At 38.3% G+C, this 24892-nt stretch overlaps 1 protein-coding gene across 4 annotated transcripts in view; it reads left to right on the top strand.

Annotated features, from left to right (window-relative positions):
• PREX1 (phosphatidylinositol-3,4,5-trisphosphate dependent Rac exchange factor 1) overlaps nucleotides 1–9091 on the top strand; it is a 173106-nt gene extending 164015 nt beyond the window's left edge. For 2 of the 4 annotated variants that reach the window (XM_075516828.1, XM_075516827.1), the window contains exons 33-40: nucleotides 220–319; nucleotides 989–1132; nucleotides 1801–1915; nucleotides 2378–2444; nucleotides 3213–3400; nucleotides 4127–4229; nucleotides 4786–4853; nucleotides 8828–9091. In XM_075516828.1, coding sequence (XP_075372943.1) covers nucleotides 220–319; nucleotides 989–1132; nucleotides 1801–1915; nucleotides 2378–2444; nucleotides 3213–3400; nucleotides 4127–4229; nucleotides 4786–4853; nucleotides 8828–8954 — 912 coding nt within the window. In that variant the 3' untranslated portion in view covers nucleotides 8955–9091. Of the gene's footprint in view, nucleotides 1–219; nucleotides 320–988; nucleotides 1133–1800; nucleotides 1916–2377; nucleotides 2445–3212; nucleotides 3401–4126; nucleotides 4230–4785; nucleotides 4854–7070 lie in introns of all 4 variants that reach the window. The other 2 variants (XM_075516830.1, XM_075516829.1) reach the window with 1 other exon arrangement.
• Nucleotides 9092–24892: the final 15801 nt, after the last annotated feature.

Below are 24892 nucleotides of genomic sequence, written 5' to 3'. Positions count from 1 at the left end.
GAATCACATCAAATGACATCTAGGCAAAGGGTAGCTAAACTTGTATCACAAGTTAAAGAGCCATTGGTAATTACCTGGCTGGGATGGAATTAATGGAAAGCCCCACATTCTGCTCTAGGTCTCCTGAACCAAAGCATGCCCGTAACAACCATACCTTCCTGCCATTGATCTCTTTCTGGCAGATTATAACCTATTTATATCTGTTTCTTTGCTCTACAGAAGGAGGAGCGTACCATGCTGGAAGACATCCAGGTCACACTGACTGAATTGGACAAAGTTGCTTTCTATTTTAAGCAGCTGGATGAAAGTCTTGTAGCAAGTGAGTATTCTCTGTTTCTTTGAAGTTCTTTTTTTCTTGTGTGTTTTATGGGTTAATAGACTCCATGATTATAAACCTAACAGACCTTGTCAGACCTGGAGAGCACTGAGCAGCTTCTCTGAAGCACTGTTGCATTCCCTCAGCTTCCACTGCAAACACACAGCATAAAAAGCAGGACTGACATCGGGGGATGCTGGTGGCATGTTCTGTGATTTGTAACTATGGTCTGTGCCAGCATACCATACCTGTGTGATTTCGCACACAGGGAGATATGACAGATGATGAGCAGTTCCTGACAGTTGTTTGTAATTCACCACGTTACCTAAGGTAGAAGGACTGTCCCTCCCCAGCTCTTCTGTGTCCTGTGTTCCACCCTGCCAGATCTCTCTCCATGTTTACTGACTATGAGATGCCATGAAACTGGATGGGATTTTAATTATTAAGCATGTTTATTGTATTAGCATCAAACATCATGCTAGGTCATGCGAACGGTGTCTCTTTTTAAGTATAATATTTCAGAGCCAGCATTCTCTCAATAAAGGCTCTCCCTTACTCACCTAATGGTGGAGATGTGAAATGTCATTAGATATCTAACAAACTCAGATAGCAATGGTTTTGCATTTCTCCTGCAGTGGTAAAGCAGCAAGTGTTTTATCTTTATTTCTCCAGATACTCATGTCTTCTACCACATTGAAGGAAGTCGTCAGGCCTTGAAGGTTATCTTTTATCTTGACAGCTACTACTTCTCCAAACTGCCTTCTCGGTTTCAGAATGGGGGAAGCTTGAAACTGCACACGGTGCTCTTTACAAAAGGTGTCTATAAAAAGCTTTCTTGAGAAAAATAAGCTAACCGATGGTGCTGAAAGATTCAAAATAAAGAATGACCATGAAGCTCTTAACATAATGCAGCTGAGAACTACAGACATATTTAAGAAGCAGATGTTTCTATTCTAGTAAGACCTGGGGAGTGCTAGATTTTAGAATAAGACACAGTCATGAGAACAAGATATGCCTTGGGGCTTTTTTATACCTTCCTGTAAAGGCCATAGAGACATTATTTTGGAATGCATGGACAATCTGATCTAGTAGGGTATCAGGAGATGTTCCCAGGCTACAGAGAAGTGTTTTTAAAAGCATACACCATGACAGAATCATCTGGGCTGGAAATTGACTTGATAAGCAAATATTCACACCAAAATACAATACAGGAAATTTCCTTCAAGGGGATATTAATGGGGATTAATTGCTGTTAGATAGAACTGCTTTCTGTGAAGCTCGCCTTTACGATACTACCACTGTATTCCCATACTGGGAAATGCATTAAATTTATGGGAAATGCATTAAATTTATGCAGTAACAGAATCAGCCTTGACATGATCCAAGAGTCATTTGCTAAGCAGTGAGATGACACAGAGATAAATAAATAAATTAATAAAAAGAAAACTAATAACATAGGCTTAGTAAAATGTTTTCTTCTTCAGCTCTGGAGAGTATGGAGGGGCAATCACAACCAGCTGGCTCATCTCTAGAAGAACTTCCACAGCAAATTAATGGTATTTCACTTGAAAAAGTGCAGCAATACTACCGTAAACTCAGGTATTTCATGCTTCTCCTTTGCCTTAAAAGACATTGAAAAGAGTGCTCCTTGGTAAGGACCTTAAAATTTAATGAAAAAGAGATTCCATTCCTGATGGTTTCTTGTACAAATATGATTTTTGGAGATCCTCATTGTGTGGGAAACTTCTTAATTTTCTTCCCACAGTTAAACTTGTTCTGCAGTATGAGATGGGAATTTCATCCACTGTACAGGATTAAATTCTCATCTAATTTGACTTCAGAATTTTGTGCAGAGCTAAAATTACATTAAAAAGGGAATTTGGAATCTTTTAGTACAGACTCTGTAAATTACTGCAATCAAAATGGATCAATAAGACAGCAGATCTTGAAGTACAAGATTTTTAGCATAGCCTTCTCAGACATTTTGTACAAGATAGTATAGATATATGTGCTGGAAATAGGACACACCAACTAATGTAGTCCTTGCTGGCCTTTTTGCAGGACATTTTACCTAGAGAGATCAAATTTGCCCACTGATTCCAATACTACTGCAGTGAAGATTGACCAGGTATTGTTACTGTGTTTATTTCTACAATAAATTCGGTCATAGAAATATTATTTCTACCTCTCTAAAATCCCAGTCGTGGGATACCCATATGGCAGACCTGTACAAACCCAAACACCATTTAAAAAATGTTCCCTACCCTACAGAAGTGATCTGAATTTCTCTGAAGCTTGGCTACAGTTCTTTTGTTTAGAAGAAAATGTGCAGAACTGGGGTAGACACAAAACCCTGAACTTGGGCTCTAATAAGACTCCATATCTCTCCGACTGCCCCTGCTAAATACAGTATCTGATGTTAGACAGAATGAGTTAATTTTCCTCTCCCACAGATGCATGAAAATGAACAGATGTTCAATTTGCAAGTTATGCTTTTTTCACTGTTATAGAAGAAAACAACAGGGAAGTAGTACTTCCCAGCATCTCCTGTAAAGGCAGTCTGTCTAACTGGGGCAGGTGACATATGTGAAAATATGCATGTAAGGCATGAAGTACTACCGCAGGGAAGACAAAATCAGAGACTATCTTTGCAATTGTAATATACATTGTAAACAATCTATGTGATTTGTGATAATTGCAAAAAAATGCCCCAAGCCTAAGTAATTGTTTGTATCTTTCCAGATCCAAAGTTCATATATATTCTAAATAGTTGTTACTGTTTGGCAGTTACTCTTGTGTAGATTATTGGGTTTAGGCATAGGATAAAGAATTGTAAATGTCTTTATAACTGAAGGTGTAAGTATGCCACTGATGCATTTTTTATTGCTTTGTTTAGCTTATTCGCCCCATTAATGCAATGGATGAGCTTTGCAGGCTGATGAAGTCTTTCATTAATACAAAACCAACCCAGTCAGGATATTCTAGCAGCAACACATCAGGAGCTGGCCTGCTACCTATATCCTCTGAGCTCTGTTATCGGCTTGGAGCCTGTCAGATTACTATGTGTGGCACTGGGATGCAGAGGTGAGATTTAAGAGACCTGTGTGTTACTGGTGTGATGAGAACTTTTGTCCTTTCTAGAGATTTGAGCAATATATTTGATTCTGTTCAAAGTAATAGAAAGGTAGATTGTAAGGGAATATAATAAGGAGCTAAATCTACTGCCATCTTTATTTTAGGGTAGGTTGTGACTTTTAATACTTCTGTTAATAATTCGTACGGACACACAAACTTTTTTTTGTTTCAGTGCATCAACCAATGCAACTGACTGATTGATCTCATTGCATATAACTTTCAGTCAACATTGTCTTCAGTCACACACTGAAAATGTAGGAAGTTGCTCAAAAATAGCTTTAGAATCTTGGTTTGTGCAAGCATTGATTCTAAACACAGCACTGTTCTTCCAGTGTCTCAAAACCATTGAGCAAAGAAAAGATTCATTTGTGAATAACTTTATATGAATCAGTGCAGAAGAGCAGTGAAACGTAGACTTGTAGTAATGATGCTGGAGACTCAAACAGTTGCAGTATCTGGGTGTAACGAGACTGGAAATGCAGGACTGAGGTAATTTGATAGTTTTGTAAGTAAAAAACCTAAAAAAGTAAGTGTAAAAGTAAATATAAGAAAAGTAAAAGTAAATATAAGAACACCAGCTAACAGAAGTCATACGCATGTAAGTGTCCTGTACGTACCTATTTATGCATTCTAAAATACGATCTGTGATTTAATATCTCTTGTTCCCATGTTCAGAAGTACATTGAGCGTGTCCCTGGAGCAAGCAGCCATACTGGCTCGAAGTCATGGCCTTTTGCCCAAGTGTATCATGCAAGCTACAGACATCATGCGAAAGCAAGTAAGTATTGGAAGTGTGTCTGCTACATGCCACCGTTTTCATTCCAGTAACCTCATAGTACAAACACCAATTTATTTTGATGTGGCACTGTATTTTGTGCACTACAAACCCACATAGTCAAACTTCTATTAATGTTTGAATAGCTACGCGTAGATTTGACAGGAACAAATTAACTTTCGCATGTACAGTCATTACAGCAATTAAAATATATGCCTCAGTGTACGTTACTTAAAGTGTGTGCCTTGATGGTTAGAAAGTAGAGACTATCTGGTATATTTCAGACAATTTCTGTATATAAAAAAACCAAGTCTCAGTCACAGTGTTAAATAGTAGAAATTCCCTAGTGCTAGACAGCAGTGCTTGTAAAGTGCTTTGGGACTAATTCCATCTTTTAAGTAAACACAGATGACTAATGTATCCAACCAATGGATTCCAAATCTTCTAAAAGTAGTTAATGGATTCTCAAATAGAAACCATACTCCCATTACAATATTTTCCCCTAAGGATCAGATGCTTTATCGATACTGTCAGTACCATAAATTCTCTGTTTCCTTAGGGACCAAGGGTTGAAATCTCTGCCAAGAATCTGAAAGTGATGGACCAAATGCCACAATGTGCACCTCGGTAGGTTATTATGCATTATGTATTTTATCTGAGTGCTGGGTTTATGTTTCTGTAACAATTGTGGAGTTCCTGTTGTAACCAAAGTTCTCCTTAGCAGCAATAGTGGAAAAAAGAAAAAATTCCTGTTCTTCTTTCTCACTGCACTAAACAAAGTGCACTGTAGATTAATCAGCTTTGCTGCTTACAATTTGCAGATCATTAACTTCAAAGGTTTCTGCATTTTCTGAATAACACATAGCTGATCAGAGAGAAGGGTCTTTTTTGGACTGTTGCTGTGAGTTGGCAAAGCTAGCAACTGACAGCCATCTGAGGAATGCTTAGAAAGAAAAATTCCTGAATGGCAAATCTGACTGCAGATATGCAAAGATGATTCGTAGGCTATACTATTGTGTGCTTAGAAGAGCTTGACTGTTTAGTGATGGCAGAGCAGGTTTAAGAGCAAGCACTTCAAGTCAGAGTAACCATACAGTAATGCAGCTCTAAGGAAGATCAGTTGCCCAGGGTTATATGAGGTTTTGTCTGGAAGACGACTTTGAAAAGCACTGTATATTTGTGAATCCTATTGCACCTAACAGGAGCTAGAGATGTTCACCATCGCTTTCTGCAGGGTGAGAATACCATTATTTTTAAGAAAAGTATCTCTTTCTGGTCAATTTCTTCCAATTTCATTTATCAGAGAGAAGAGAATATTCTTTAATAAAGTGTAACACAGCATTTTCCCACAATGGGTAACAAATCGTCATGATTTAGGTGACAATATTTACAGAATCAGTCTGTACAAATATCAGAGAAACTTCTGATTCTTCTCTTGTTAATGGCATTGTTTACATGAAGGCAAAACAGTTCTGGCATGCAGGAATCGGCATCAGAAAAGATCCAGTAAAGTCTGTGCCATCCTTTCAGATACTGCGAGTGTACTTGCTAGCGCTGGAGTCCTCCAAAGAACGTATCGGTTCAGTGTCAAGAAGACTCCCTTAAAACACTGGTATCTTATTCACCCATTTAGACTTCTGAGTTAGTTTAAACAAGCCCTGCCTCTTTTTTTTTTTTTCCCCCCTATCTGCTCCTCAAAATGTTTATAGGAAGTTATTTTAAACTTTAGAGACTGTGATTATGCTTACTGTAACAGTCTGGCCTTGGTTTATTTTCTCTGAGACCTTAAAAAGAACAATATTTCTCATTTAGAACCTTATCCTTCTGTTGGATTGTAATTGCTCTTTCAAAAAAGAATAAAATAATAGTCTGTGTTGGCTCCTGTACCGTGTCCCCAGTGTCATACATCAGCGTTTTAGCAGCATGGTTATTTTGCCTTATTAATGGCCGTACATTACTTTGGTTCCATTTTATGACCGTAACAGCGTGCTATGTTCAAAAAGAAACAGCTTTACAAACAAATCATAAGATGAGGTGTTTCTCTTCTTTTGTATACACTCTGAATCACAAGGACAAATTCCAGGACTATTTACGTGGATTATTTCAGGGCAATAAAGCTCAGATAGATACATGTGTTCCTACTGCGTTCCATCATCATAATATGAAATAAAACTGAGCAAAGTTAAAAGGAGATCTGGTGAATTAATGTTAATTGTCAGGATTATATTTCCTAGCATTGCGGTTTGCCAAACTCTGTAGTAGCAGTCTTGAAACAGAAGTTGTAAAAGGCTTGAGTTTATTCAAATATAAAGTAGAAAAAGCCACCACAAAGTCATATATGAATGACAGTCAAGATGCACTTAGGTTTCACCACTGGTCTCAATTTGCTAATCTTGTGATTCAAAAAATTTCTCTGAAAACATAATTACTAACTTTAAAGTTTGTTCAACAATGTCAACAAGCAAATATGTTCTTTTATCTGTTTGGTATCCCAGTCTGTATGAGGGGTGAACTCTTTTGTTCAGGAAAAATGCTGAACTGGGTTTAAAACGAAACAGAGAGAAGGGACTGTTGAAGACCCAAATTGGGCCAAAGTTAAAAGGGAGTGATAGAAAGTCTCAAACAGTATTTAAACAATGATTGTACATGCTTTAGTTAATAAATCACTAGTGGCACTTCTAAATTTGCAATTATTAAAACTAAAAATAGTGGTATTCTTGATATCAGATTACCTCTAAAGCTTGCAGAATGGTAAAGGAGAAGCTGATTCTCATATACTATGCAAGTAACTTTATGTTATCATCCTTACGATGTTTAACACCGTACTCTTCATCTGCCTTAAAGACTCTATAGGTTGTGCCAGCCACCTACAGATGGGGATTTATAAGAGGCACCTACGTGGCAGCATTGTTAAAGCATTCACCTCTGAGCAGGCCTGTCTGAGGACCCATGCTAACTGACACTGATGGTGCTGAATCAAGAGAGGAAGAGAGATTGCTCTGGTTTAGTCGGAGATGAATCTGCTGGACCCAGGCACCAAAAATCTGCCTTTGAACTCCTGCAGCACGTGCAGGGATTCTTATATTGCTTTGACTTCTTGAAGAAATTCTTGAAACAAACACCACAGAGCTAAGATGGATGTTACTACCATTTGCTAGATGCCTGGAAAAGCGACACTTCTATTTCAAGAAAGCGGTTTTACTGATGACTTGTTTGTGCTGCCACCTAAAAGTTGTGGACTTCAAGACACGGGTTGGTTACGAAAATCTAGAATGATGCATATCTCTCTCCCTGTACTGTATCTGGCATCCGTTTAATTGCCAGCATAATTTGGGTCAGTGTCCTTGCGCAGTAGCTTCATAAACACCACTTTTTCATGAACTGACCTGCACTTTTGAACAACGAATAGCACAATCTATGGTTTATTCACATATGAACATAAAGAATTTCTTCTGGAGTAATTTTCCACTTCAGCCCAGTGAGAACCAATCTGTCTATGCTGCAGAGTATACATTCCATAATACTTCTTAACATTACTTCATTTTACTTACTGTAGCTTTCAGGTTTTTGATTAACTCTTTTTACTAATGCCCTATTATGTACTCTGGAAATACAGTAGTATTTAAGAGGAGAGATTGGGAGTGAAGGATTTTAAAGGAAACTTTACAAAGGAAAAATTCAGTCTTATAATCTGATTATTTGAACAGATGTAGTTTTTAAAACAGGTCAGAACAAAACATATACTTATTTATGTGGAGTGGAATATGTGTTTTCGATCATGTTATTATATATACAAGATTTAAATAAAAATTATATTGTTTAAAATGGGACCAATATGCTGGCAATTACACAGCTACTCCCAGTTTACTGAAAAAAAAATCTACATTATTTAAAATCTTTCAATATTTAAGTAGTCTTTAATACAGTTATTAAGATGTATTAGGGATGCTTTTAAGTTAAAAGAAAAAAGGAATCATGTATATAATGTACTTTATTTTTTCTTGTTTGAAAAATTGTTCTCCATTCTGTCAGTATTATCCTAAGCACAGTAATTTTTTCCAAATTACTGGCTGAAACTAATTGAAACATGTCAGCAGTCTCAGGACAGAAATAATGTTCTTTTGGAGTGAGTGCCTTAATATGACCACCCATCCCTAACGAATTTCACTGGTAGCAGGTGCAGTAGGAGGGTGAATAGGAACTTACCATTCCTCTCTTTCTCCACAGCCTCGTCTAAAACAGTTCATAGTTAGGAGATCCAGAAGTGCTTTGCAGTGATGTATATTCTAGAAAATAAAGGTTTGGGGTTTTTATTTGTGACGTTGTTTGTTTTTTAGCTGGCTTAATTTTATTTTATTAACATCCAGACTGCCTCAAAAACTTAAATTAGACTTTTTCCATTTGGATATGAAGGTCTCTTAAATGTTTTTAATCTACGCTTCAACACAAAATGGCTTATGACAAGTTTGGGGATGCAATTGTTTTGAACCTTGTTTCTTAATTTTTTAATTTTTTTTCTTCACTCACAGATAGAAAGAATTTTGGGGAAGGAATGGGTTTTGTTTAATCTCTTACTTTTAACTGTTTCCTCTGACCTACAGCAACCTGTTGCAGGGAACTAGGACAACCCATCAATCGCCAGCTGTCGGATACAGGGGTTTGTTACCAAGTATCCATTTGGACTGCAGCCAGATGAGCAGATCATTATTTCAATGCACTTTTTGTTAATTTTGGAAGAGTTGTTCTTGCCATTTGCTGTTTCAGAAGAAATGGATGTTTCTTTACTGAATCCTCAACTTAAAATGTACTTAGTATTCTAAGAACTGTAGGAACACCCAAAAATAAAAAGAACACGTAGGCCAAGATCCTCGCTTTGTCTACATCAGCTCTGTTCAGCGGAACTGCAGCAATTTACACAGCCTGGTGAGGATCCTGGCCCACGCTTAGACGCAGTCACTGTAAACATTAAAGATGCATAGAAGAGTATCTAAGGGCATTTACACTGTGCACTGTTTTACATTGAAATGTATATGTTATTCTCATTGAAAACGTGATAGAAGTTTTTATTATTAAAAGTTGGTTTATATTATAAGGACAGAAAGTATGATCTTATTTTTCTATTATACCCTTTAGTTCCTTAGCTCTAAGTTCTGTTGAACAGTTTAAGTTCTGATATTTGCATGGAGCGATGAGGAGTCGGAAGTTTAAACTGTAAGGGAAAAGTTGGTTTTGATATCAGCTCAAACGGGCAGTGTAGAGCTAAACTCTTCCTGTTTGTGCGGTGTCGGCTACAGATGTGGTTTCACTGCAGACTTCCTATTAAGGTAGAAAAGAAAAACTGGTTTGATGCTGTAAAATTGCAAGGTTAGAATCCAGTGCTGGAAAAAATATGTTCAAGTGGAAAATAAGAGGGCAATGCACAAGCCAACCTGCAAGTAGAGAGAGTAGATTAGGTCTGCAGAATTTCCATGGCTAAAAGCAAAGTAAGAATCAGGCCTGTCACAATGAGCAAGTGCAGATTTCATAGATCTGTAGGGTCTGATACACTGGAAGTGTGGAAAATATGGAAAACACAGTCGAGATGGAGAAAATGGAAACTAGTAGCGTGATGATGAGGTGTGTAAGCAGCTGGCTAAAGGAAAGAAGGCAACACTGAAAAGAAAGTGGGGGTTGGGTGACAGCTGCAAGTGGAATTTCATATGCATCAGTCTTGTGACTGAATTTTCTTAGCAATTTCATTAATCACTGAATCACAGATACTACGAGGCTGGGATTGATTCTAAGTTGGGAGGCACTAATCCAGAGAAGGACTGGGGTACACACACAAAAAAAACCCCCTGGAAGACTTTGAACACTGAAGGGAATGGAATGAAATGAATGGAATGAAATTTTACAGGACAAATATTAACTCATGCACTTGAAGATTAAACAAAATATTTTGTTATATTTCTTGTTAATTGATAATAAAAGGACCTTGGTTATAGAGTTTGTCACAAGATGACCCAGATGCAATTTGATAGAATCATGAAAGTTCAGCCTGCACTAGGAGACAAATTTCCAGTTGGGATGGAGAAGTATTCAAGCCACTGTGCAGAAGCCAAATAATTAAGTGAAATTGCAGTAGCTAGATGTTGAGGAAAGATACTAAAATGGTATCAATAAAGTGGATACAATTCTGCAAGATAAAACCAGGAGAGCTTGATTTATTTAGCCGAAGGACACAAGTATAGCTGATGTCTTTATAAGAAGATAATAATGAGAAAGGTAAAGACAGTTCAGTCTAGACATAAGTATAGCCACAAGGAGAAAAAGGAGTACAAGTAATCGGGGATAAATACTGGCTGGAAATTGTTCTGGATCCTAGGAACTTTTTTTTCCCAATCAGGCTCTGACAAAAAAAGAAACAACGTTTACAAAGGGGCACATAAAAGGCAAAGCGGTGGTGCCTAGAGTGGCAGGAGAGCCTCTCTGAGCGGGACAAGGCGGCCCTTCCCAGCCCAGCCCCATGTGGCTGCAGAGCTGTGGTTGGCTGTGACAGGAGACAGCGTGAACAGTCCCTGCTTTGTCCGATTTTGACCATGGCATTTGCAAAGGTGTAAACTGCTTTTCAAATCCAGGCCTTGGTTATCTGTTAGCATTAGACATTTTCATATTCCAGTATTGACTTGCAGACCGAAGTACTGGAATTTTTAGATGAGAAACCACAGATTTAGACAAATATACATCTCGCTTCCATTTAGAATATAAAACATTGAAAAGAAAAATCCACCTGGACTCTGGCAAATCCTTTTTCCTTTGTCATATTTTCTTATCAGCAAATAGTGCTAATTTGGGAATATTTTGAGCACTAATTATTTCATGGTTCTAAAGTGATTTGAAGTTATAAAACACTAAGGCCTAACAATCAGAATTGCAAAGTAAAAATAATTTGAAACACTCCGGCTTCCATAACAGCATATATAGTATTTCGTCTGTCGTAACACTTGGCATTATAAATACCTGACACAGCTTCGAAGCACCTGGTCATTGTTCATTGGTAAAAGGGCAACCCCCTCCCCCCCAACCCAACAAACAGCTCATGAAACCAGCTTATTCACAAAAGCACATAGACTTACTGATGGGATATCATTGATTAATCAAATTACCCAGTACAATTTGTATCTAAAACTAGTGTTTGTGTAGCACTAGAGTGTTGAAATATGAAGCTCAAATTCGCCATGCAGAGAAGTCTGCAGTAGCTGTTTATGTGAACAGGGAAGAAAAGCTTTCAAACAGCAAAAGGTATTTTTCTCACTTTTTAGAATGAGAGTCCTGGCTTTGATTAGCACCAAGAAACCATTCTCGTGCCATTGGGTTCTGATCCTTCCATTCCTTCCTGTGCAAAAATCCTTTCTGTTTTGTGTTAAATAACATAGTGCAATAGCAGTTTTGATGGACTGGAGCAGCATCGCTACACTGCATCGCTACAGGAGACTTTGTTTAATATATACTGAAAAAATTCTAGTGTCCTTAAGACATGGATTTCCGAGCACTCAGTCTCACCATGCCCAACTTCTTTTGCTATACTGAGCAATTCACTTTTCCTCCCTGCTGCAGTTTGGGGAGGGAACTGGGGAACTATTTTCTTACCACTGGTATTGTGAAGATTCAAAGGAGAAAAATTGTTAAACCGCTTTGAAAACTGATGGTGCTTTACATATATAATATAGTTCTAATGACTTGAAAAACAGGAAAGTAGATGGAAAAAAGGATAAACATCACAAAGACATATAAAAATCTCTGCTTTTAATTGCCATAAATACATTAATTGAGAGCACTTGGTATAAGGAAAGACAACTGAGTATATTTTTGATGTACTTGCTCTGCCCCATTTCAGGATTCAGAAGTACTATGCATTAATACCATCAAGGAACCTAATTTAACATTGGTTAACCCGGTTTTGTTAGGGAAAAAGAATAAACTCATATTTATGTGTGAAGTTTCTTCAGACTCCCTTATCTTCAGCAGTAGCAATGCTATAGCATTGATTTGAAGAATATCAGAATTAGAACGTAAGTAAATGTTAGGTGAATAATATTTTAAAAATATGGTTTTGGCAAGAGGATATTCAATTGGGATTTCAGAGTAGCACCTTTTAGTTTGTAAAAGAATTGACAGTTCTTTTATCACACAGTTTGGCATGAGGATAATACTGCTTGTTTAAGGTCGTTCTAATTGCCAGCATATATACCCTGAGAATCAGGCTCTGATGCACTGTTGCAATCAAGTGTACCAGAAGAAAGATTTGTTGGTACATGGACCCCAATCAGTTGAATGGGTTACGCCTTTGTATTCTGAAGCTTACCCTGGCTTCAGTGCTGAATTAAGATGAAGGACCTGATTATCTTAGAACAATAGGTTTGCTTTTTATAGTTAACCTTTCACAGATGTTTCTAGATGAGCTAAGGCCACACGATAAAAATCACTGCACTAGTACAATGCCATAGAACAAACAAATAACTCATTGAAGAGGACAGAGGACTTTTGAAAGGCCTTTATTTTTGCCCTTTTTACAAAGGGTAGGAATGGCCACAGCAGTCTGACCATAGGTTGGGCCAAATTTAAAAGGCTTTTAAAAGTTAATTGATGATCAGCTATAGGAGCTCAAGTAAGAATGCTATAGCATTACTGCATTTACAGCTCATTTTGCACCTAAGATCAATTACCTCGTCTGGGCAGGGGGGCAATTCTGAAATGACACAAGCTGTATAGTATGTTTTTGCATGAAACAGAACTTTTCGTGGTTTTAGGAAAATGTTCCAGAGGTGATATTTTTATATCAGTTTATAGGATTGGCATTTTCAAATGTTTTGTAAAAAGAAAAAATGTACAGAATATTTGAGAGGGTTTTTCCAGTTAAGTTTGAGGGATTCTAGTGTACTAATAGTGTTATATTTTTCTTCATGTTTCTGTATTTTTAATTAAGCACATGTATCCTGCATTAAGATAAAAGTCTTAATATAATTTGTTCAACTTTTCATGTTGTATCGTCTAATCCATGTTGTCATTTTAGCATTACTGATCTGTGTGGGTTTGGTATGCTGTATGCTCTGTGTCTGTCAGAGTTGAAATCAAGCCGTTCAGAAAACACTGCCCAGATGGTCATAACGATGTGTCTTCTATCAGGCAGGATTCAGAGCACTCGTCTTGGGTTTGGAAGGTTGAAAGGTATCTGAACAGGGGACATTTCTATTGGGTTATTAAAAATACTTGGGCTATTGCTTTAAGCAGAACCTTTTGAACTTCAAGCAGATTGAGAAAGTAAAAAGACAACTGTATTTGATGGTCTAATCATTTTTTGTTTTGTGGGACAAGGGACAACTAAAAGAGCTCTTTCCTGCTGTGTGCAAACTGCATTCTGTCTTTATAGGGCATGAAGTAAAGAACTAGATCTCTTTCCCCTCCTCTGCAAAAAGAAAGACAAAAACTGGAGCCAGGAAAATGCATTGCTGCCTTTGACTCCCCCAGCTGTGCATCTAAGATTTCCCTTGACCCTGAAACTGAGACAGGTCCTGAGTTTCCCCTCAGAGTATTAAACTCAGCTTTTTATGTTCTGACACTTATTCAGAATACCAAAATTGGTTACAATATTTATTATTTCCATGGTGTATGTGTTGCATCAAGCGCACAGCAATCCAGCAGTTCGAATGAGGAAGTTCTGGACAGCCAGCCAGACTTACTAATCACCTTACTCTACTCATAAATGCCTCTTGCCTTTGATGAGACACTCAGCTTGTTGGTGCTCTCAGCTATCTTTAAAATGGGAACTCTTCATTTTCCTGTCTATCCAGGGGCTTACATCTGGGGAGACTTTCCCTTCACTGAAGGAATCAACTGAAGAGATTAAATCTGCACACCTGTAAAGGGTTCAAGAGGTTTCCAAGAAAGAAGAGAATAACATAAGAGTTAAATCCCTTCATCCATGCCTCTGATCAAGACACTATGATTTGGGCTTCCTTCTCTTTGTAGCAATAGAGAGAAAGATGTCAAAGGAGAGATTCAAGAACAGTTTTGTTTGTGGCTTCCTGTGCAGTGAAAACTGAACTTCTGTTTTGTCCCATTATTGCATGTTGAGATATGTTAGGTTTTGGTTCTTAGCCAAAATCACCCTGTCAGATTCCCTAAGCCCTCAAAGTCTAGCAGCCTGAACATTATTATAAGGCAAGGACAAGCCTCTAGTTTTTAACAGTGGTTTAATTTCCACTTCACTTTCAAGAAACTTAAAGAGGTGCTACTGGTTCAGCAGCTCCTGAACAAGAGACTTGTTTCGGCCTTAAGAGTTGAATATACGACACTGGGACAGAAACCAAAGAGAAACAAACTAAGCCAACATGCCATAGGTAGTAGCAATAATGGGCTACTCTCCAAGCAATATTTTATGCTGGAGAAAATGACCGAAATCAGAGAATGAGGCAGTTGGTGCATGTCTCCCCTCTCTCACTAACAAGTTACGCAGAGCTGTGTGGTCACACCTCAAGTTTTAGGAGATACTCTTCTGTTTCAGAGGCTACTTCTCCTACATAAGGAGGAAGAGGAATGTCAGAAAAATAAGGTAAACAGGCATAAGGAATTCAAAATAAGAAACAGAGACCTCAACTAGTAAGCTTTTCTTGTGAGGGTAATGCAGATCATGAAAGGGACACTGAAGTAGTCTTACAGAGTGCATTAAGATCCCTAGCCCAATGTTTCTCAACCCACCAAGAGCCCCAACATTTCCCACTTACTTTATCAGCATTGGTTTTTATAAAGTTCCTGTCCTTTTCACTGGTGAATTTGGCTGGCTTGCTTTCTAGCCTGCTTTCTCCTTTGATCCTAATCACCTGGGCAATCAGCTAGTCACTAGAAAAGGAATTAACTGCTTGCTTATTGGAAATCAGTTGAGATGTCTGCATTTTTTTTTCATTTTACTGTTCAGGTGAGATGAGGGGCAGGGACTGTGACTGTGCCAGTTCTTTGCCTTAGAGTCTTAACAGGATGTTCAATAGCCTGGACTCATAAGCTGTCTTGAGCAAAGAACAAATATCACCAGGGAATCTTCAAAATGAGAACTTGTACTAGTACTCCCAGTACTAACCCCATCCATGGCTTACACAGAAGTGAAGTAAAATTCTGCCGCCTTAGAACAACAGGGAAAAAGAGTAAGTAATCCCCATTCAGAGCAATAGGAACTATTTTTAGAAGGTCTCTGACAACTCTTTTTCCTTGTACAGCTACCAGTAACAGTGGCTCGCCCAGGGGCATGCTGCTGCTGCTGTCGAGGGTGCCAAGGGGCAATGCTGAAGACCTGCTGACAAACTGCATGCTGCGCTTGCTGTCTGCTCTCAGCTCACCAGCTGCTGCGATCATCTGCAGGGGGACAGCTGCAGCCCAACCAGACCAGGACCAGGACACCCCAGAGGCCATCAGCTTCCAAACTTTCCCTATAGGGAGACCTAGACTTTAAATCTGCCAGGACAGGGGCTGCCCACCTCCTGCAGGCGCAAGTATACAGGAGGAAATTTTGGGAGGAAGACACAGTACTTACCCCCTTTGCCCAGTCTCCACCCGGGCACTACATTACGCTAAGCAGTTTTTTGCTACAGCTGACATATGACCTTAATCTTCAGTGTTATTTCCAATCTTTTTGTTTGTTTGTTATTGTTGTCCTGTGCTCATTAAAGTGCTGGGAGTACTCTTCAGTGATTAATTGTTTTCATCTTAGAGATAGCTTTCTATTAAAATAAATGTCTGTCTGTCTTGTATGGGTTGTTCTGTTTTACACTGACAATTTAACTAATACATCATGATTTCCCCCCGTTAGGCAGCAAATAACAGTTAGTCCAGGCTTATCCATTGGTATCTACACAGCTTCAATAAATTAATCCCCCCCCCCCATTTCAGGTCATTATGCAGAGAAAGGTGATGTTTGGACAACGTGTTTGCTGCATTGAACATCTCAGTTTCTATTTCCAGTTGTGTTCTCTTTATCCCAAGGTCTAGCAAATGGCTGACAGAATTTTGAGTCAGTACAAAATAATACCTTCTCTATGGAGCAGAAAGAACAAAGATTACCTTTTTGCCAGTTTGCCTTCACAATTTAAATGATTCCTTGTTGAAACTGTAGTTCTGTTGATATTTCAATCACGGAAGCTGTGTCCAGTTCTACCCATGATTAAGATGGATTCTCTGAGGAGCAAAAAGATGAGAAGGGTGAAATTGATAAGTGTAAAAATGTAGGCTGAACAGGAAATGGTCCTAAAAGTATTGTTGGTAAAATGATAGTCCAATCCCTTCGGTGGAGCCCTGATCACCTGGGACTTGGAAAGCACACAATTTGAGTGAACAAAATCGAGCTATTGGATTAGCTGCAGGAACAAGGGGTAAAACCCACGGGTTGTACTAGTCAGTATGTTACATGATGGTTATAATCATCCCATTGGGGCTTAAGATCTACTATCAGTAAAATTACTGATATATTAATGTAATTTTTCTTAATATATCATATAGGACCACTTAGCCATTGGGTTAAACTCTTTATAGTTACATATCAAAAAGGTAGTCCTTTCCCAAAGGAATTCACAATCCAAAAATTTGTCAAGTTTTTGGAGGGTGTTGGTATTCTTCCCCAGTTCCTAACAAAAGAGGCAGGCTAGTATAGACAAGCTAGACAAAAAAAACCCAAACCAACAAAACCAGTCCTATAGTTGTAAGGCTATACATTCCAGGACCAAATCCTGAACAAATTGCTCAGATTCTCTATCCATTTCCAACTTGATTGGAAAGAAAGCAATAAACCTCCTGATTCTTACACTTCTAAACTGACCTAAACTGTTCCCTATCCTGTTCCAGTTTGTCTCAATAAAGCTATTTGCTTTAGGACACTTTTTCTTCAGCTTACTCTCCTATTGCCAGTAATTAAAGGTAGATAGCAACTCCCTGGCTAGTGGGAATAGCAGAGTTCCAACTACTTTTCCAGGCAACCTGAAGAAGCTGAACTGCCGCTAATAGGGCTGCTTTTTCTAAGAACTCAAAGCTCCCTCGGAGCTCTTTAACAATCCCTTCTGGTAGTCATGATTCACACTTTGAAAAATACTTCTCCATGCCAAAATAATGACTCATTTTACAAAATGTCAATTAATGCCCTGCAGAGTCTGCAAAAAAATAGGTCTGTTTTTAATGAATTAGGATTAAAATTAGTAATTAATGTTTGAATCAAGTGATTATTTTCTTGATCCTGCTTAAAATTAAATTTGGTTATAAGCACTTTGAAGGCAATGAGCAAGGAATCATTATTATTTAATCAGCTTTAAATTACTTACATAATTACTTACACGAGTGACGTATTTTCGTCTTGAGATAATTAAAAATAATTAGTATGGCTTTATTACAGTTTTAATGTGCAAAAATCAAATTCATATTATTAGTGGTGCTTGAATACTTGCTTTTTTGATGGAATTTATCTGCAAATTATTGCACGAAAGTTAATGAAGCTATCACATGAATGCATTGCTTGGAAAGAGTGATTTGCAAAGGATGCATCATTTATCTCTGATCCCATGTGAACTCAGCTCTATTTTATTTTTCAGGGGGTTTATTAAAGTTTTCTGAATTAATAAGCAATTTTATAGCCAGTACAACACATAGTGTTGCTGCAAGAAATAACAAACCTTGGGCCTTATTTCTTTTGCCTACTCTGATGTAAATCAAATATAGATTCCATAAATTCAGTGGAATCACAATGCTATAGAATGTATATAACCCAAACCCAGCAACAACTGACAGGTTTGAGTATATAACTCAAACCCAACAAAAATTTTTGACTTTTTAAACAGTGTGGACCAAACATTCACCTAATTCGTGCTATCTATATACTATTTCACAAATTATCATGCATTCTCTTACTAATAGCATATCATCAGTTCAACTATCTAAAAGACTTCTTAAATAGGAAGGGAAGATTAGGAAAATAGTTGAAGTATTTTTACCTTTTAAATCAATCTAACTTTTAAAGGCAATTTAATTGCCTTTTAAAGCAGTTTAACAGATGGAGATAAAAAGGAGGAGCCAGTAAATGTCATTAGCCAGAAGTGCTTTATGGACCACATTTATTAATATTTCTCATTAGAGAATTACAGTAGGGTTTTGAGATGCAGTCTAGACCATGGCTGTGGTTCACTTATTTTTATAAAGAGGAGATAATTACAAAGTTCAGAACAGAAGTTTGCCAGCTGTTCAGGATCTTTTGGGCTTTCACACCTACTTCTTATAACAAACAATCCTTACTTGCCAACATATTGCTCCAGCTTTAGCAGTTAGTGAGTGCCTCAGCTGAACCTTTTGCCACCAGCTAGTCAGCACAGGGCTATGTTTACTGGTGATCTCCTATTTCATCTCCTGTTATGCATCCTCTTGACCACACTACCGTTAGCAAAGGTGCTGCTGTTATGCCTACCTCTGATGTTTTGTTGCACTGGAATAAACATTTTCCTTCCTTACTCACTAAGGGTATTATCAGTATTACCGGACCTAGGAGGGCCCCCCAGCTCCTGGTGTGAGTGATGGCCAGCTCTGGGTTGAGATCAAGCACTCGCTGTATCTACGTCTCCTCTGACTGCAGTTTCTGACTAGCTTGCAATAATATTGAAATATATTTATGTCCACAGCATCTCTATAAAGCAGGAAGCACTTTTTCCCCACTGTACAGATGGGAAATAAGAACAAGATCTCAAGAGATTTAATTCTAACTGAAATGACTGCATTAAAATTGTTGAAAGACGAGAAACAAATGATAGTTTTCACACAGGATGGGTATTACCAGCACTACACTTCTTGGATGTCTCTTGGTGATCCGCCAGGGCTTGTTCACTAATGATTATGGCAACTAAAATTCAGTATCAGTAACTGCAGAGTATTGGTCACATGAAACAAAAATAATTAGGCGTTGGATGTACGAAGTCACGTTTTAAATTTGATATCCAAGCTTTGGAAAAATCTTCCAGAGTTTTTGTGGACCAGTCTCTGTAAACATTAGTTCATAGCTCTGTGGCAATCATAAAGAAACTAGAACAATAGAATTCTTGGGAAAGGAAAAGAAACCATAGCAGAAAACCTTATTAATTCCATGGTGCCCCTGAGTCTTAAACACTACAAGAATTATTCTTACGGTTTAGGCCTCCAAACACTTTTGAAGAACCTTGAGAATCTGCATGCAAGCAAATGCCCAGTGTCATACAAGAAGTTTCTTGTGCAGCATAGAAATAACTCTGTTTCATAGGAGCTGAGGCTTCCTCTGACCACTGAGCCATCCTTACTTTAAAATCAGCCACTGTTCCTCCTGCCCTTCCTCTTTGTATATAACCCAGAAAGCTTCTTGTTGAGAAGCTCTGGGCTTGTCCCTCCATTGAGTGAATTTCCTTTAGTTTGGGGGTTTTTTCCCCATTAAAAAATGTCAGAAATACTGTTTAGAATCTGCCTTAACTATCAGAGTCTGGTCTCAGAGTGATGAAAAAAAGCCATAGGAAACTACGTATTTTTAGCTTCATTCCTCATTACTAGATAACTTTTATTCATGGCTACTCATAAAATTGTAAAATACATTAAATCTCATGGAAATATCAGTATTTAGCAGCAGTAAGTAAAAACCCTGCTGGTTTCAACAGCCTTTTTCAAACATAAAAGTAGGTGGGGAAAAGACTTTATGACAAGTAGCCATGACTTACAAAACCACAGTCCCACTCAATATGTCTCTTTTTGATAAAGGTTCCAGGAAACGTCCCAATTTCCAATTAGTAGTGGAATTAAAGCTACAATTTCAGCATACCTCTGCATTAGCAATGCATAGCAACTACAGAGGCTGTGCATTTACTGACTGATAAATAGCCTTATCCCTCTTCGCATGTGGAGAAATTAAATATAGAGAAGGTAAATTACCATGTCAAGATAGCAAAGGAGAGATCAAGTTTCATCTCTTCCTTAGTCTGAAACTTTTTCTGCTGGGCCAAGCCACCTTGCTTATGGCTTCCAGAAAGTCGCTAGTAGTCAGCACACAGTCCATGCAGGCTTTTTCTCCTCCCAAAACAGCCAAATACTAGCTAACCATTAAGGTTGTGTAAGTTTTTATCACAGCTGAAAATATACTTCTGGATTCATGTTCAAGGAAAGTCATAAAAGGACATGCATTCTTCCAAATTAATGCTGTATTAGATGTGAATCTGAAGTCTGCATCATCAGATTTTGAAAAATGGCAGGGGGTGCGGAATTAAAACTAAAAAAACCTGTTAAGCAAAGAAATTTCCAGTATGTCTTTACAATTATGCTGTCTATATCTAAAGCTGAAAGGAGAATGCATTAAGAACACTAGGCTAGGTTTTCAATGATGCCTGGAGTAGTTGGATCCCCTAAAGAGAGAGAAGAAGTAAATATTCAGTTAGCTCCACTGAGATAAATTGGCTGGTTTTGTCAGTAGGACGTTTCAAAAGAATAATCCATATAGCTACACACACACACACATAAAATAATGAGCTTTCCAAAACAGAGCTACATATAGAACTCAGCTTTTATAGTAGAAAGATTCAACAGACCCTGTAATGACAAAGCAGTTACGTTAGTCGTAACTGTCTTAAACTGGTCTTCCCAGTGATATTCTTTACTGCAGTTGAATGCCAGTCAAACAGATGTGAAATTGTTTCTTACCTCTGAAAGCCAGAGGAAATGAAGGGAATCTCTCCGAGTCTCTCTCCAAATGAATTTTACCACTTATTAATATGAGTAAGAAGCAAACATGCCAGCAGTCATGGGAAATTGTTTTTGGAAAGTAATTTTTGATCGATACAACTGAATGATCACTATTAAGGGTGATTATTAAAAGTTAATTTCACCATTCATATCTTTTTGCACATGATGTCATTCACATGATTTGTTGCATAATATCACTCCAGTAATATTACTTTTTTCCCCCACTTGCTCATCTGGCGAAACCACAGATGATGGACTGCTATAGAGACTCCCCATAACTAGCTTCAAACATGTTCAGCCTCATTAGTTTTAGACAGACCGGCTCATAAAAAATCTTCAAACATACTGAGAGGTTCCATGTGTGTCCCAAAACCAATATACACAGCAAACTGCAATCTGTGTAAAACTGCAAAATCCCTCAAAATAGATTTAAAAGACAGCACAAACCTCTACTCCCACTCCTTTCACACTATGGCAATAGTATGACTTGAATGTATTCAGAGTAGTGTCACCAATAATGGAAGTTGATGCTAGTAGGTGCTGAAACGTAATGGCTTTTCCATACACTCCAATTCATTAAAGTGGCAGAGGTTTGGGATTGTCAAACTATTCAGTTATTGATTGGCCTTTAGATAGGGAGCATTTGTTTCCAGCTTCTCACTTTAACCCTGTGTTCCATTAAACTCACTACAGTTACCACTCAGAATAAATTGCTTTTTGGACGATTAACTAAGTCAGACGGTAAGGCTAAGTGCACAATCTATTCTCTCTCTTACCAATCTCTTACCAATCACAGTTCATCAGCTCTTGCAATAAAAAAATGAGAAAGGTAAAAGTCTCAGAAAGAGCAGGGTTAAAAGGGAATGTTATGTTTTAATCACCTGAACTTTTTTTCCCTTTTCCACAAAACAGTGAAGAGCATGGAACTGCCAAAGGGCAGACCGAGACATTCTTTCATTTCCTGACTGAAAAAATGCCATAAGAAATGAATGCTTCACAAAACCATGTCAGGATGCATTTTTTCCTATTTAAGCCAGCTTCCTCACAGGAAGAATGATCATTTGATATTAAAATTAAAATCACCGCTAAAGGATCAATAGCTAATCCTACAGATGAATCCCATCAACAGTATCTAAAAAGCTTTTGGCTAATTCTTTTAAAAATGTGTCTCCACTGAAAGCAGTGAAATTATAGTGAGTATAAGGGGAAGGGGAAGTTGGTTCCCTGCATTCAGATAACCCTGCTTACAGCTGTTTCAATCCTGCAGTAAGTGCTACAGTATGATTTAATATGGGATGCTGTAGAACAAAGATGACAATATGCCAAATTGTAAAATAATAAATTCCTTTTTTTCTATTTATAGTTTCTTCACAATCTTCTATCTTATATGGAAGAACTTTTTAATAAATAACTGTTTTTGCAGAACCACAAAACATTATCACTTTATACATACGCCAGTGAGAAGAGATAGGTTGGCATCCACCCATGTGATTGACATGTCCTGCAACACTGAAGTCCTTAGCTCTTGCTCAGTCTTTCCCTAGACAAAACTTCTACAGAAACCAACAGATTTCCATTCATTTAATTTAGTTCCCTGAAAATCCCTTCCTTTGATTCTAGATGCTGCTTGGCAAAGCAGTTAATGTATGCTTAAATGTAAGGTCAAATGGGTTGGTTGCCTAAGAGCAAGGGTACACAGTGTACATGGAGAGCCACTGCTGCAGCCAAAAAGATGTCCAGCTGCACGGTTCTAGCCCCATCCTGTGCTGGTTTTGGCACTCATCCGACTTTTCTGTGAGCTGATTCAACTTGCTAACTCAGCAGAAATCTATTCATTCTTCCGCTGGTGTGTTTCATGCTCAGTTAGCAAGCTGAATCAGCTCACAGCAAGGTTCAATGAATCAGTACAAGGTGATGGAGGAAAGCAGGGAGTGAGGAGTGGGGGAAGCAGGCTGTCTTCCTTTTAGCAGAAATGAGCTGTTGTACCGTCTTCTCCATGTTGTGTAACTGCGCTCTGAGGTACTTGAGTAAAATCTGGTATTCACCTTTCTGGGACTCTGGACACAGATGTACCTAAGAAAAGATTTTCCTGATGGCCAGTTGAGAGGGGGCAGCCATAGGCATTACAATTACTATGAAGCAGGCTGCTGGCAGCTAAGGATTGCCAGGGCTTACCACTGCTTCCCTGCTGCAGCTCAGGGCCCTACATCTGAACAAACAGCTCATGCCAGCACTTCTCATCTGCTTCAGTGCAAAGCTGGAGGGCTCACTTTATCCCACCATTGAATGCTGTTTGGTAAACTTGGGCTGACTTTGTGACAAAAAGCACGATGAGCGGATGGCTAACCTACCCTGTCAATTCTGCTTGTGCCTCCAGCAAAGGCATGGTGAAAACTCTCTGGTAACTTCCATCATCTGTGTAGTGATCAGGGCCTTCGGTTTTACACCTCAGGGGAGGGGAGGGAAAGCTGAAGGGAGATGAGGAGGTTCAGCTAGGTGAAGGACCCTGTGAAAAGATTATAACAATAATGATTTCTTTTTCAGTAGAAAGGAAAACTGGAGCCACGAAAACATGACGGCCCTCTACTGTTTAAGGATTTAGAAAAGTATAGTCTTGACAGTAAACTGAAGGATGAGAACTGTTAGGGTTAAAACTGTTGCCATCTTCACTGGTTTCATCCTTTGACCAACAGAAAAGCACGGTGCTGTAGAACAGAACAGGAAAACAGTGCAATCTTTTTGCACTGACTCCAAGCTCAGCAAGGTTGGCAAGTGTTTTTTTTGAAGTGAGTTTAAAGATCAATTACCAGGTTAGAAGTGAAATCTTCTGCAATTTCTATCACTGATGAGCTCCAGAGAGAATTCCTTTGTTAGTGGCACCACATCAGATCAGAATGCATCTTCAGATGCTGTCAGTGAACCAGAAAGCAGCAAGAGGATTTCACAGGGGGGGGAAGAATAATCTTATGAGTCTCTGAAATGAGTGCCCTGCTGGTCTGCTGAATGTGGGCAAAATCCATGATTAAATCTGCTACCATTCCTGCTTGGCTGTCTGCTGTTGTCAGGCTTTATATCAAAGACAGATCAAAAATCTTAATCTGCATTCATCTTGTATGTCTATTGAAGATAATTTAAAAAACCCCAAAACTTACCAGGATCAGATTTGATTTCTTCTAAATTATTTCCTGGTGATAGGCTTTTTACAATTATCTGTTCTGCTGCAGTTGTTTTTTCCTGCCCTATGGAACATTTGGCTAATACATATGATGCAAACATGTGCAACTTCAGGGCATAACAAAATGCTCTGAGATCATTTATTTACCAAAAACAGTTAATGGGATGAGCAGAGGCCTACTGAGTATGAGAAAGAATGCCATAAATTACTCTCTGCTCTTTAAGAAGTAAGAACATGAAAACCATTAAACACAAAGTCCTTTATCCTGAAAGTCCCACAGACTACACAGTGGGGAAGAAAAGACTATTGTACTTCATTGTAGATATGAATGGAAACTATGAATAAACAAAAATAAGATTAAATGTTGCTCCTAGTGTTGTTGTTGAGAAGAAGTGTCAACTTCTGGCCAAAATTTTTCTTGCATGCAGAGTCCATTGAGATGTGGAATTAGGGCACAGAAAGGATGCGAACAAGCACAATGAATCTAAATGTTACGTCAAACGATGTGCATGGCTGCAAGCCTCTGGTCTCGTTCTTTAAGGATTCTTTTCTTGTAAAACACAAGCCAAACTCTCAAAATGCTGTAATGGCACTTTCCAGATTTGCCTCCTTACTTATTAGTCTTCTCCAGTCACCACAACATACAATGCATACTAGCATTTAGAAGATGAACCTTTGTATTTTACTAGCTGGCAGATTCACTCTGAAGGTGGCTATTCTTAAGTGGTCTTTTTAATTA

The sequence above is a fragment of the Mycteria americana genome, chromosome 14 (assembly GCF_035582795.1).
Source record: "Mycteria americana isolate JAX WOST 10 ecotype Jacksonville Zoo and Gardens chromosome 14, USCA_MyAme_1.0, whole genome shotgun sequence".
NCBI classification, from domain to species: Eukaryota; Metazoa; Chordata; class Aves; order Ciconiiformes; family Ciconiidae; genus Mycteria; species Mycteria americana.
This window is presented reverse-complemented; position numbering and strand designations above follow the sequence as displayed.